Below are 15,764 nucleotides of genomic sequence, written 5' to 3'. Positions count from 1 at the left end.
GTTATAGCATAAACCAACTTATGGATGAAGAAATTTATTAGCACAAAAAATTATGAGTTCGTCCAATTTTCTGTCATGAAATATCGGTAGTATTATTCCCGCCAACAATCAGTCCATTTGTCGGTTTTTACTAAAGGCCATGCTACACGGTACAATTTTTCTTGCAACTTGCAATGCAATTTATTTTTAAGAGATGTAAATTAGTGAAGAGTCTTGCAGAAGAAAAGTGCATGAAGTGTAATACACTTGTGTGTATCCCAAATATACATCTCTCAAAAGTAGAATTGCATTGCAAGTTGCAAGAAAAGTTGCACCGTGTAACAGGGCCTTTTAAAAACGGTTAAAGTATTTCCAGGTAATGTACAAATGTTCTTAGATAGTCAGTACCTTATTAACCTAGATCTACAAGAGTCTTTAAAATAACATTTCCATTTTTAAAAAGTTAATCCTATTTATAACTAAGAAAAATATACAAACACTTCTTATTTAAAACTGTTCATTTCTGTAATTCTTGGACGACTTTAGTATTCTTCCACGAGATGGATAAGCAACGCTGTGACTATTAATCCAAGAAGCTATAAAGGAAATTGCACAGTTAAGAGGAGAGAAAATAAACTTGAAGGCACCTGAGGTGATTGAGGGATTCGGAGAGAAATTTGTAACCTAAAGTAATGCCAGTAACCACGGCAAGCAGACAATTTCAGAAAATACAAAATAAAACTGATAAAACAAGATAAAACAAGAGTGTAAATGCAGAGGAAGTGATATTTCGTCTTTTTTCCCAGACTATTGACGATCTCTTTGAGATAAAAGCGAAATATCACTTCTTTTGCATTTACACTCTTGTTGTATCTTGAATATCAAGAACATGAGATGACTATCTTCAGAATCTGTTTTATTTTGTAAAGTAGTTCCATGTCCAGACACTACGAATATAATTCTAGTTAAGGATTAATCTTGAGGTAATGTCCATTGTCCAGTTAGGTTTGCGCATCGGTACTGCTCATAACAATGAGGGGCCGCAAATTGTCTAAATATCGTATGTTTGGGACATGTCGCAGCTCTCGGAAGCTTTCGTCCAATTGGATAATGCTTTTCTATGCTTTCTAAAGAACGAAGCTATGTTATTGGTTGAAACAGAAATGTATTGTAAAGTTCAGCCAATGAAAATCATTCTTGCGAGGAGCTGCGACACTACCCGTATGTTTCGGATTTTTTAAAATTTTTTTTGGCTCCAGCTTATATTGTGTGAGATAAGCAACCAATAATGTGTCAAGACAGTTCGTCGCATTTCAAAAAATTTAACAGTTTAAAATGCAAACAAAGTGCTTGCTTACATCACTAGACATCATCTTTAAACAAGAGCAGAATATTTCATAAATTGATTCAACAGAATATTGTATCGGTAATGACACCACTAATGAACTAAGTTCTGTGACGAGCTTATACGCCAAATACATACATCAAAGACATGCAGTTGATAATGAAGCTATTGTTTTTAACGTAATCATGCAGCACATAAAAAGTATAAAGATTGGAACAAGCCGTACTTGTAGTATTGAAACTCCAAGTCCAACAGCGCCCAGTATAAGTAGATGGTCCTCGATATATTCTGATAACTTCTGAATGCAACCCTTCAAAGGAAAAAATATTTTAGGGACTGTTTAGCACGTTTTAAGCACGTACAAAGCCTGCAAGGTTTATTGTATTATCTTCATATTGTATTATCTTCTTAACTTATGAAATAGTTGCAGGCAAATATGCCCGCACGGTATTTATTCCACCTTTCTCGCATTTTTCATTGCCATTTCAGGGATCGGCAGAATATTCACGAAACTGGTAAAAATACTCAAGCGAATTACATTTCAACCCATGCGTTGGTGATCATTCCATATGTCAAGAATCCACAAATAAATATTTTATCATGGTTGTGATGTTGTGTTTTTTTTGTCACATAAACACAGTCATGTCTCAATGGTGGCGTGCACTTCTCGTGAGACTAGGTTCCAGTCATGCATACTAATTAGAATTACTGGATTATTTATGCTGTTTTATCAGCAAGAGAAAACATTGAAACTCTGACATGGAAAAAACCACCTCTCTGCAAGAGGGAATCCATGCACGTTTACCCGACGCAAACAGACACGGGTCACGGGTTGAACTCGAGTCAATTCAATGACATTTACTTTTCTAATTACTAAGGGCTGGCTTCAACTGTCGCGTTTTTTGCACGTACGTACACGCACGTGAAAGCTAATACTTTCTAAGTTGTTGTATGATTAATTTCATGCCAGAAAAAAACCACAACAAGTCATCAACAGAATCCAACCCCATGCATCTATTCAAGTGTCATTTAAATGATTTTAATTAAATTTTTATGTAGCTACGTACAAAAAACGCAACAGTGGAAACATTCCTTAAGGAATGTGTCAAACGTCATGTTTCTCATGTGCCGAAGGCATTACCAACTTTAGATAACGAGGCATCTCAACTACTTTTCTACTGTTTTTAGTGCGTTTGGCACATGGGAAGAACGACGTTTGAACTTTGAAACGGGCCTAAGTAAAAAACGAGAAGAACCCTTAGTTCTAGCCCACGAACCCACTTTCAAACTAGCCTAGGACGAATGTACCTTTTCGCTAATTACGCACAACATTTTAAATTTAGAACCACCTTAAATGAAACGGATTTAGAGTTTTAATCTTACGAGCCACGTGCAAAGATGCAAAACACCTTCTTCAACACATGCATAAGACACACATGCCTTCTTCAACACATGCATTTTGACCAATAAATGTGGAAATAAACCATAACATGAGAACGAGGCTTAGGGGCTAAGACTGCGAGCGATCGTTCTTGCGTTATAGCTTATTTGCATTCTTATTTGCCATGCATGTGTTGAAGAGGGTAATGATTATTTTTACAAGCGTTACCTTGTAGTTGATATTAGAGGGATGAGTCACTTCACCACAGCCTTCCACTATTGGTGGTTTACAACAGCTGTCAGGAACTTTTAACTTATCACTGCTACCAGCTAACGTTTTATTTCCATTTCCACTACCAAGATTAAACCAAACAGTCTCATTCCACTGATAGTATCTCGTGGCTCCACAACACCAGTACTGAAACAGATATACAGCACACTGGTCAGTATCACCGGTTCGTAAAGTCGTTAAATATACGGCTACTAAAGGCCATGTTATACACGGTGCAATTTTACTTGCAACTTGCAATGCAATTCTACTTTAAAGAGATGTACATTTGTGAAGAGTCTTCAAAATGTAAGTGTAAGATACGCCTTGGAGTGTAATACAGACAAAAGTTTTTGTAATTGCCAAATTTACATCTCTCAAAAGAAGAATTGCATTGCAGGAAGTTGCAGGAAAAATTGCACCGTGTAACAGGGCCTTAAAACTGCCTCAATCTTTCCTAAACTGCATAAACGACGGATTTGTAACAAAAATAATGATTATGTGTATCACGTGTGTGAATTAACATTGTAATGGTCTTGTTGAGAAATATCCGTCGCCCAGATATAAAATACTAACAACAAGCTACAGTTTAAATCTTAATATTTAATATCAATAAAAGTAGAAGTCGCCTTCGCAAGTCACATCTCATTCATTCCAAAAACCCATCTCTCAAATCACTATTGTAAATAACGTTCTACGATTGGTTGAAATTAATTTAATCAGTAATTACGTAACTACATCAAGATCAAAGGTTAGTCGCTGGTCGCATTAGTAATATATTAGTATATAATTCAAATAAAGTTTATATGACACCATTAGTTTCGACAGTTTACACAGTCTGAGTTACCAACGGGAGAACTAAGTTAAAAAATTAGCTTGGCCACAGTGGAACACTAACCTGTGACCTTTGGTTTATTAATCGAATACTCTTTTAACAGAGCCACTGCCATGCTGGATAAAGACGGTTTTCGAACATATAATTTTATATTGGTGATAAATTTGCATGGAACCCAATCTAGTCCCATGTGTCTTAAAGTTACTGCGTGTGCATGTGAAGCCCGTTTCAGAGGTCAAACATTTTTATTATGCGCCAAACCTAATGAAAAGTCCGAGGTCTGAAACTCGGTTTATTAATTTTGTGGCGGTGTTACTCTGAGTTACCAACCGGACAAGCTGAAAAATTAGTTTGATTACGATACATGCTCTTATTCAAGACTAGCCACCAGCTCAAGCAAAAGATAAGCTGCTATTGCGGAACTCAATCTAGTGAATCTAGTGCCTTCCGTATCTGTATAAGCACAGAATACCTAACAGAAGTAGAACTCCTGTACTTTTTTCGTAAGTTCTGATTCGTCATGATTCGTCATTTAGCAAGTGCATTTTTTTGAGGCAGTCACCCCCCTGCCAATATTAAAATGCCCTTATTTTAGACATTGGCAGGGGGGTGACTGCCTCAAAAAAATGCACTTGCTAATTGACGAATCATGACGAATCACACTTACGAAAAAATAGTATAGAGTTCTACTTCTGTTAGGTATTCTGTGGTATAAGGTTATAATGTCAGTGTGTATGCATGAATACTCTAAACAAAATACTAAATTGTTCCTGCCTTTTCTTCGAAATTCCTATGTTGTTTTGTGTTCGATCTTTTGCGTCGCATTCCACGTTTTCTTAAGCTTACTATGAGTCTCATAGTTTAACTATAGTGAACAGCTGCATGAGTTTGGGTTGGAATGACGTGTTTATACGACGGTTGAGTGGATTGACACGACAACCTGCAGCCAGCTTATTGTACATTAAGATTAGATTTAGCTTGGCTTGGGATTCCAAATTATGTAAACGTTACAGAACTCGACGCGACAATGTTTAACAACACCTTCGACTATTTGGACAAAACGATTGACAATAAAATCAGTACTACTCTAATTCTTCACGTATGTAAGCTATTTGGCTTGCTCGAAATCAGGTTTTCATACGGTAAAAATGGATGAACGTTTATACGAGGTTTTACGTGCTTACACGAGGTTTTACGTACTTACATGAGGTTTTACGTGCTTACACGAGAGGTTTTACGTGTTTACATGAGGTTTTACGTGCTTACATGAGGTTTTACGTGCTTACACGAGGTTTTACGTGCTTACATGAAGTTTTACGTGCTTACATGAGGTTTTACGAGCTTACATGAGGTTTTACGTGCTGACATGAGGTTTTACGAGCTTACATACGTACCGCGTGAACGTAGCCTAATACATGACAGAAAAATTGTAATTAATATTTGCGAATGACCGGCGAAAATAAGTTTACTTATGGCTAATAAATCTTTTTTTATCTATGGTTTACCTACTGTATGCTTTTTAGGACAACCCCTTGCCATGCTAAATCCACTTATATTTTGACATTCCTATTTTTACCATTCTATCATGCATGCATGGCAGAATGGTAATCTAGTGTTTTGCAATTCTTGTGTTTAGTTATAAAATTATATCATGATATATAACTAAACACAAGAATTGCATAACACTATATACAATAAAAATTGTGATTTAGCAAATACACCAGTCCATTCTTGCATCAAATGTGGAATAACAACTGCCTAAAAAGGCCAACAAAAACACTTCTCGACGTTTTCACTAAAAGTCTTGTTTGGAGAGTTAGCTCATACTAATCAGTATAGAAGTGAACTTTCCTGACGAAGGCCCTCAAGGCGAAACGTCGAGAACTGTTTTTGTCACATCCTCTCATTTACATGCAATGCGAAGTTGTTTGAAGCCGTTGTTTCAACCTACATCTATATTTATATTATTCAATAGTTTGATACTTTACATTTGCTTTCACGCCAACACAGTATATGTGTCGCTGGCTGAGGACATAAAACAGACACCTTACAGTTCTGACATATATGGGCGCAGCCAGCCACAAAATGACAACAGAAACCCGCAATAGAATCAAAGAACCTCACTATTAGGAATTTCCACTGCATCTATATTCGTAGTGCTCTTCAAGAATGCCTGACTTGATATTTCCATCACTAATTTCACTACTTTATACATGTTTATACTATGAACTATACGTGAGCAGGGCCTGGACACTACCGTAATATAGAAAATATAAATCCTACCTTTTCCTGTGCTTTATCGATTGCTTTTGTTTCCTTATCGTCGATTGCATATTTATTCATTGCATTCAAGAAACTGTCTTCTAATTCATTTTCAAGCTATAAGAACAACGAGAAATGAATGAAAGGAAAAAGATTGTGTCACAGGCACGAACACAAATGAGTCGCAACGTCCATCCAAGACCAAGTTGTTTATTAAATTGGAGTACACTCACTACACCGTTAAAACTGACTGAAAATATTTGACTTCATGTATCTCAAAGTATAGAAAGAATGAAAAATGAAGATATTTTTAGAACAAAGTCGATTTGTTCTAAAGAAATTTATAGTTTAAACGGCATCTTGTACAAGTCATATACCAGGTATTTGCTTCGTTGCTTTACTTGTTGAAATTGTTGGCAGGCAAGGCAGGTCAAGCATTTTTAACCAAACGCACGCTGGGTAATTTGATCGACTGCATTGAGACAGATGTTGCAATTTCTAGAAATATTTGTTACCGTTGAGCTGTATGGCCTCAAATAATTATGATAGTTGCTCCAGTATGACCGGCTAGTGTAAAACTAAAAGTGCTTAGGACCACTTAAGGCGCGTGCAGGAATTAACGCACGATTTTCGTGCGTTCGTTTAGCTGTTACAAAAGAAGTTTTGATGTCGAGCAAGCAATAGGCTAAGGTGTTTGTTGCACAAGGATGAGGTTATTGGAGGCATCCAGTACGACGGTGGCGAAAGAATAGTTTTGGCCAATGATAAACTGTTCAACAAATTACCTCCAGCTTCTAGGAATTATCAGACTGCAAGGAATTTTTCTTTTGATGGCAGGGGTGAATAGTCCATGAATCTACTGCCATATTGGGCACTTTGATGATATTAAAAAAATCATATACAAACCTGGCCTCTATAAGCAAAAGCGACAATACCAGCCGATAATTCCACCAAGAACACACAAACTACCATAACAAAGAACTAAAATATTGAAAGTATAGGGATTAGTCTATACTGTTCATAGTATAATTTTACAATCAATATTAAAATTATAGAATTGCTAATTGAGTAATTCTATTTAGAGATAGTGATTAAGATGAAGTTTTGATATCAAAGTTCAACAGGGTTGTGTTGTGGTGCTAATTGAAAAGCCAAAAATAGTATTACAAAAAAACTTCGCTAGTAGCTACCATATGTTGTTCACTAATATTTCACAAATTACTAATTGATATTGCTGAAATTTAAAAAAAAACCATTTAAGAAAATTGAAAGCTTAAGAGACAATATTTGTATCACAATTTGAAAATGTGCCATCAACATTACCCACAATGTCCCTATAATTATTAAAAATATATACTCACAGCAATAAGCATAAATCTGTTATCTTTGATGCTACCACAGCATCCCAGGAAGCCAACAATTATGACCACAATACCAGCTACGATCATTAACGAAACTACTATGATGTAATTATCACTTCCTAACAGACTACTATATTCAAATCTGTCAACCAATGTCCATATTCCAACGCCTACTAAGGTCACCCCAGCACACTAAAAAACAAAGATGTGTGGTCTGATTATCAAAGATGTGTGGTCTGATCCTGCTTACAATTTGTATTACTCTAATCTGACTACAAGTGCATTTATATCAACTTTCACAACTATTATGTTTAGAGTGAAAAAAAAACACTATAATTGTTCAATATTTGGTTCGATAAAAACATTGAACTGTTGGATATATACATGAGCGCATAAGGCAGGAACTGAATCAAGGCAGGCCATACATATATAGGATGCATCCAAACATATTGCAAGCCTTATATTGGGTTGCAAGTGAAATTATTAAAGATGCACAAGTAAGTATTTTAAACAATGCAAAATAATATATATAGATCTAAAAGAGGAAAGTTGATTGTATTAAAGGATGCAATTACATGTGAAATTATAGATAGATCTTTTCAAATGTATGTAGCTGAACTCCTGTTAGTCAATCCAGTTAATCCATATCAAGAAATATTTGCATTTAGATCTGTATTCTAATGGAGTTATTGGCAATGCACTTATATTATAAGGATTTTAATATTAGGAAGTTAATTTCTGACACTCCAAGTTTCTCCACAAAGTACAGATTGACATTACTAATATTTAAGCTAGGAGCCAGTTATGGGTTCTTAAAATTCTCCTTAGTATAAAATATCATGTGTTAGGTCAGTGTGAATGGAGAAATATGAAAAATATCACTTAATTTTCAATTCTACATGCAAAAGGGGGTCATATATAAGTAATATAACTATATGGCTGAATCTTTCTAATGCTGACTAAACGATTTGTTCATGGCAGTTTTCTTATTATGCGTATCATAATAGTCTTATCTCTATTGCACAGTATATAAATAGAAAATTATATATAAATATTAAATTATATATAAATTATATTATGTTATATTCACAACTCAAAATCATAACTAACACGTGAACCAAACATGGAATTAACGACCAAGTATCCCCATAAGCCCGAATCCCCATACGCATTTACGGGAAATGTGGCATGCACAAAAAGTTTAAAAACAAGAACTACACTGCGTTAAAATTCAGGACAGATTATAGAGCATAATTTAGGTCACTGAATACTGGCTATTTTTATCGTTCATTAATTACATCGGCTGCCAGTATTGAAACAAGTTTATATACTTCAAAGTTCACGGTTATTAATGCCGAATAGCTCTATTGCTTGTCTCTCGATACTGTTTATAAAAATCACAGACACAATCCGAACAGTGGATGATAAATGCACATGATATAAGCGAAACAAAGAAATGTGTAGCCAGAATCGACAATCAGAATAATCAACACATTATCGCGGTCAAAAAATTATAAACATACAATTACAAACCCGATGACAAACAGCGAATGCAAATTTTGCGAATGATATATGTTAAATCCATACACAGTTCAGGATAATTTTAGACTTATAATCCTGTACCAGGCTATCTCAAATGTGGTTTTAAACAAAATTGCTGCGACCAGTTTATGACATGGCCTTCAGTTAATAATATATATAGAGTTACCGCTATCTGTGTGTGGCTTGGCAAACACGAAGCGGCTTTGAAAGACATATATTGGACCTGTTAAAAAATCGCCCAATATTTCCTTTCCTATATAAATATTATACACAGAATTGCCTATATTTTGCCTAATATATGTCTCAATATTGAAGTAATTTTGAGATATGCAACGTTTTCACCAAGGCTCAATCGAATGATGGTATTTATGAAACGGTGTTATGATTAAGGTTGTCTAAAATAAAAATTGCATTTACTTACCCAGAATAGAAAGATAAGAACATAAAGAATAGTCTTTAGACATTTCACGTTGAAGCAAGCGTTCTCCTTCATAGTAAATTATCGATATTTACCCACAGTAAATAACAGAAATAACAATCTGACTACAAACACTCCCAGTTATGGCTGTTGCGTTCTTTTCATTCCGGTCAACCCTAATCGAGTTTAGGAATGATCGAGGGACAGACTGCGAGGATCAGGGGGTCGAGGGTAGAATATCGAGGGTCGAGTTTTCCCGCATTTTTAAATCAACAATTCGAAGTTATCGTTGAATAAGATACGTACAATTGCCTATTGATACTATGAAATATGGTCGATTGATAGCAGAAAATTTAGTTCACATGCACTGTTTGACAAAATATTAGAACACTATCTCCTCCCCCGCTTAAAAAGGAAAATTTTTCGGCAGAAATTTTCCATTGTCATGACGGGAATCTCAGCTCATGATCACATATATGTTGCGCTCTACCACTACGGCGAGCTTAATTTCACTGATACATACAGCACTTTTAAATTAAAAGCGACATTGGCGAAAACTTTCGCCATACGCTGATGCGCTGACAAGGCGGAAAAAATTACTAGAAATGTTAAAAATGCCCTCACCCGAAATACGATACGGTCTAATGCATGTTTATAATTAAAATGGTCATCAATCACTCGAAAAGCGTCTAAGATTTCAAATTCATCTGCTGCTCATATACTTATCGCTAATACGACAATGATATGCTATTTATGCCATGCGGGGTTTTCCCTGTATGCTAGCAAGATTGTATCATGAGTGATTGTAAGATGCAAAAAATCTACGATGTGGACGTGAAGTAAAACTGCCATTATTTCTACAGTATCGCAACAGGGATGAAAATTATTGACTCCTTTCGGTAAGCAAAGTCAGGGCCGTATAAATTAAAACTGATTTGGTGCATCTTAACATCGCCACAAAGCCACATCGCCATAATGCGATATGCGCTTTTTACAACTGATCGTAAGTATAAGGATAAACCGTGTGATAAGCGCTACATTAACAAAAGTGCAAAAACCGTCCTCACACTAGCCGAATTCATATTAGAGACGGGAAACTCATCTTAGACGGGAAAGTTGATCGTAAAAGCCCGTCTAAATATGAATAGGAATGGATAAATTTATACGTGTGATGGGTCGGGTAATGCTAAAAAGCGTATCGTAATTATTATACGCTAAAATTTTTGTTTGTTTTCTCTTAGCCTTGTTTCGTCCTTGACTGTGCTGATATTGCAGAAACTCGTCTCATTGGTCCATCTAAATGCAAATTTAAGACGAGTTTCTCGTCCAGACGGGATTCCCGTCCAGTGTCCACCTTACCCGTCTGTTTAGACGTGAAAGTTAGACGGGTAAATTCGGACGAGAAACCCGTCTGTGACCGGATTCACATTACTCATTAGACGAGTTTCCCTTCTAAGACGAGTTTCCCGTCTCTAATATGAATTCGGCTAGTTAATCACGCAGCTGTTTTATATCCGCCATTAATTATTAACGCAAAACCCGCCCCGGAGGTACTATGTTTATGCTCCAAACACAGAATGGCATGCATTCTTTAAAATAATTTTTCACGCTGTATGCAAGGTTTGTTACAACAAAACGTATTTGTTTGCCTCATAATTGCACATATAGCTGAAATAACGTGACCAGGGGCCAGTTGTATAAAACCCTTTAACTACACATACTTAAATCCTACTGAGTTATCTCAGAAATACACAACTCTGATTGACCAATTCTGTCCCTAACTACAGTTAAAAGTTAACTAGTCTATTAGTTTTATACAACTGGCCCCAAACCAGTTCAAGCGCGCACTCTGACGTTTTAAGCGCCTTGGTAGCAACCACAATGAAGTGCGCTGAAAAAAAACGAAACTGCATGTTCGACCATTTTTGTCCGGCTTCCTGTTGGACTTTTCTGGTCGGGCCTAACCTAGCATTGAACCTACCAAGGATCAAGGTAATTGCACATTCAATTTCTGCTTTACTTCCATTGGTTCCTTCTCAGGAGGGAAGGGGGGGGGACACCGCGGAAATTGGTAACATTGAAAAATACTTAGCCGCAATTCTCAATACTTAGACTTCAAACTTGATGAGAAAAAATATTTATAGATACTACACAAAATATGTCTTGCACAAAAGATTTGAAGCTTGCACACGGCAAAAATGAATCGTCTGAATTAATAACCTTGTGTACACTTTAAGCCGCAAAATGGCCATTTCACAGCGGTCAGATGTGTATGATGAGCTGCCAAAAGATTGCATAATGCGTATTCGGAAAAAACCCGAACTTTTTAACGTTATTCAATAGTTTTCTCTTTGATGGCAATACAGCAATGCACAATGTGAACCAGTGATCAGATTTTCGGGTTGAAACTTCATAAACACCAAATTCTGCGGTGTTGGGGGGGGGGTTAGCTGCAGAATTCCAGCATTATTGATCATGAAGTCGGGAATTTGTACTCTTAATTGGGTCTGGTAATCTTAACTGAAATCATAAGGTAATAAGGCCCGTTCACACTTGCAATTTTTGCTGCAATTTCATGTCTGCGATTTTCCTCTTTTGATAGATGTGAACGAGTGATTTAGTTACTGAAGTTCAAATAAGAGCTCTTATATTCAGAACATTCGTAACTTATTACTCGTTCACATCTATCGAAAGGAGAGAATCGCACATTAAATCGCAGCAAAAATCGCAAGTGTAGACGAGCCTATATATATATTTAAGCCTGTGCGCAAAGGGAAAATAGTGCAAATAATATATAGTTCCCGCTGTAGACGAACGTCAATAGATTATGGTGATATTTTTGTAATTATTTAAAATTTTACACGCAGCTAATATCTGTTAGACTAACTTAAAAGGTTCTAGTTAGTGGACTGTAGTGTGGCCGATTATCTCAATGTTCGTAGATGCTCAAAGATAATATTTTTCCGCTATATAGCATGTGCTTCTCTCGGGGTAAGATTAATCCGTTTCACCTCTGGTTGTTCTGTGGTGTATACTGTTGACCTAACCTTAGAAAAACTGCCCAAACTAGCTAAAGAAAACAAGATTCATTATCAGATAGAAAATGTGCTTTGTCTGGTAACAATATCTTCATAACTTTCTCTGATTGCATCGCAAACGTCTAGGGAAAATATATGCATGTCTCGCTGTCATGCTGCATGTCAGTATATTGCATGTTGTGGATGAACTGATATCACAAAAATGTTTTCATAACCTTTACTACCACTGATTTCGGGTGTCCCTTCAACTTTGCTCGACATGCAGAGTAGTAGGACCATTTGCTTTAGAGATGTATATAACTGATGTGAACAGCCATCACTACATAGTACCTGGACGGGGTGTATTTCTTGATTTCACGGTAAAGGTCGGTGTACAGACAAATGTCGCAGATATGACAGAATGTCATTGTGAAAGTGAAGAACAATGCTGGGCGAGTACAGAATAACTGACCTGATAAATAATTAACATTTACAATATTTGCTTTCTGCATAATGCAACAAGTAGGGCTTGTCGTCCATTAACGTTGCCTTAATTAAGCTAGTTATTTAAATCAGAAAGCGCGTTCAACGAGTTGTTTATAAAGTTAGCAGGACGCCTAGGCAGGTGCTGCATGTCGATAATTTTTTGAGTACAAAATTTAAAATTTTGTTGTTTGAAACTCTGGACATACTATGCGTCACGATTTTACATTTTGTCATAAATCCTGGTAAAGGAAGTAAGAAATAATATAAGCCCTATGCTCCTATACACAAAGCTAGCGTATGTTTTCTAAAGATGGATTTATTATACTAGAGTGGCCATAATGATATATCAGAGGGCGGTTTACGTAGACAGTTGTTTATTTCAGTATGATAATTCCGTGGGGATTAAAGAGGAAAATATATCCTTGCACATTTAAAGTACGAAGGTCCAAGGTTCAATGAGAATAATTATTCGGGCGTTATGCAGCTACAAATTTCGCTGTTTAATTACCGTAATTTGCGATAGTTTAGGTGTGAAACTCGCTATTACTGGGATGGGATAAGTGATATATTTAGATGGATATATAATCTGGAGGGGCCGGATTATTTGTATTACGGTGGATTATGCTTAAAGCGCGCCAAAAACGAGGGGCTTATCACATTCTAAGATCATGGTGCATAGGTAAAGTAATAAAACAGATAAATATCTGACTTGTTGGCCGGTTCAAGGCTTTTGGTGGATGTTAATAATAGCAAATATTACTAGTTCACGATTGTCGTCACGTTGAGTTCAGTCACGCAAACTTCAAATAACTTCAATGTACGACTTCATAGGCCAGCAGCATATTTCGGATAAAGAATCGGACTATTGACTGTGTTAACCTCCCTTTCTGCAAGACTCTCATGTAATAGATCCTCATAGTGAAGGATGGCGCCAAATTTTTAGTTGCAAAACGCAAGGACTATCCACTCGTTTTCCTCTTGAATTTGTTATTCCCTTAACTCTATTTGGTCATGATTTATTAAAGTTCATTGCTTTTGCCAATATCATTCTAACACTATTTTCATATTAGCAAGCTAAAGCGTGAGTGAGTGAATGCCTTAAACAACTCTAAAATATACCGTGAAACTAATATCTTGATTATATGTATATCTTTTACACGATAGTATTTTGAGTTGCAATTGCATGCACAATGTACGATATTGCGATTAATAACATCTCCGGATGAAGCAGCGTAATATTATAAATCTGATACGAAATGCAAATTAAATGTCAAAACTGTCTGTGTAAGCATTAAGTTTTGTAGATAAAAGCACAGCAAAAATAGTGAAATATTCATTTAATATAATGTGGTTAGGGTATTCAATAAAAGGCAAACACCGAGCAGCTGAAAGCGGAACGGATGTCAAGCTGAGAACATGTGTGTGTACAAAATGTCATTTCTCATTTAGCAAAATATTTACGGAGAAAACAGCACAGGCCTCGAAAGCGTATCATCCGTCGTTTAATATACCAAGTTTTGGAAACATTCTGATTCACACATTTTACCACTAAAGGGCCTGTTACGTTTAGGTCCTCGTCGAAAGATAACTTTTTATCTCAACTGGCCTTGTGCCACTTCCATGCAGAATCGAATTTTCCGCCTATCATTTTCAGCAAATATAATTTGGACATACATTGTGTACTTACCCAAAACAGAATCAAAAACACAGTGAAAACAACTTTCAATGATTTTAGACACTTGATGTTGCACATATCCGTTGTAGGGAATATACAAAAACGAAAATACAGTTCACCATTTGCATAATAGGCAACAATACTAGCTTTCTTACTGCTAATACATTATGTAATAATTTTGGAATTTCTCACCATTGACAGTTAATGAAATTTGGGTCAGCGGTAGGCCATCAAAATGTAAATATGGATTTTGAAATTGATTCTGACTGATTATGACAAATATTATGACAATGACTGGATTGTCACAGGGTTAAGGTTTATATGAATATATCTTTACCACAATTCAAAGCTTTTATAATATTGGCTTTTACATGGCGTAAAATTTCCCCGCTATTTTGTTGACCTCAGATGCGTTTGATTAATTCCTAAAGATTAAATATTGTGAACGCGACAACTTTTTTATCTGGCGGCTAGCTTTTTTTGTTAAGAATTGTATCTAAAATGAAGCTGTTCCTTGCGACATTATTGATAAATGAAGATGTGAACAGTCGCCTGAAGGCAATGTCTATATAATTAATTTTCGTGCACGACGAAATCTTCCGCTCGATATTTTCGGCGTCTGAGCAAATTTAGCGCTAACGTTAAAATTTAAAAATCTCCTGTTGTTAAAATAATATGCTTGTATGATATTCACGCAGTATTGAGATGACCGCGCACATAAAAAGAATAAAACTGGTGGCACTGTCAATGCCTATTGTTCGGGAAACAGGCGCTTGCGCCGAAATGCTTAAGCTCGACACAGACTGGACGCGAAGCGGCAACGCGACGCGAATTTTCAGTTTTCAGAAGCATATAAATTAAATTCTGAGATCAAAATTTGGGATCTATTCATGTAATCTACAAGAAAATTTTGATAAGTTAAAATTTATTTGCTTTTGAAGAATATAAAACGTTGAAAATTCGCGCCTCGTTGCCAATTCCCGTCCTGTCTGTGTGGGCCTGTAGAATCTTCCGGAGGGAGTAGCGCTTCATCCGCCTGGTGTGCGCCACGTGTTTAGTTTACTCATGTTCTTGTAATATACAATTTCTACAACTTTCTACTTATTCCTAGCGGTGATTTTAGAAAGTCTACAGGAATCTGGTTACATTATAATCACTCCCTCTTACCTCAATATTCTTCCTTCAGAGATGTTCTT

The 15,764-nt window shown here is 36.2% G+C and overlaps 1 protein-coding gene across 2 annotated transcripts; it reads right to left on the bottom strand.

Moving 5' to 3' along the window:
- Positions 1-255: 255 nt before the first annotated feature.
- LOC114539697 (CD151 antigen-like) lies at positions 256-14,710 on the bottom strand. 2 transcript variants are annotated; one of them, XM_028560311.1, is made up of 7 exons: positions 14,581-14,710; positions 7,431-7,622; positions 6,976-7,050; positions 6,091-6,186; positions 2,934-3,122; positions 1,551-1,634; positions 256-575 (listed from the first exon to the last, which is right to left on the bottom strand). In XM_028560311.1, exons 1-7 carry the CDS (start codon positions 14,644-14,646, stop codon positions 522-524), a joined length of 756 nt encoding a protein of 251 aa, XP_028416112.1. In that variant the 5' UTR covers positions 14,647-14,710; the 3' UTR covers positions 256-521. The 2 variants fall into 2 exon arrangements, with proteins under 2 accessions (XP_028416112.1, XP_028416111.1); XM_028560310.1 differs by lacking the exon at positions 14,581-14,710 and adding an exon at positions 9,394-9,579.
- Between the last annotated feature and the right edge of the window lie 1,054 nt (positions 14,711-15,764).

The sequence above is a fragment of the Dendronephthya gigantea genome, unplaced genomic scaffold (genome assembly GCF_004324835.1).
Source record: "Dendronephthya gigantea isolate DGI-Jeju-01 unplaced genomic scaffold, DenGig_1.0 000213F, whole genome shotgun sequence".
Lineage (NCBI taxonomy): Eukaryota > Metazoa > Cnidaria > Anthozoa > Malacalcyonacea > Nephtheidae > Dendronephthya > Dendronephthya gigantea.
This window is presented reverse-complemented; position numbering and strand designations above follow the sequence as displayed.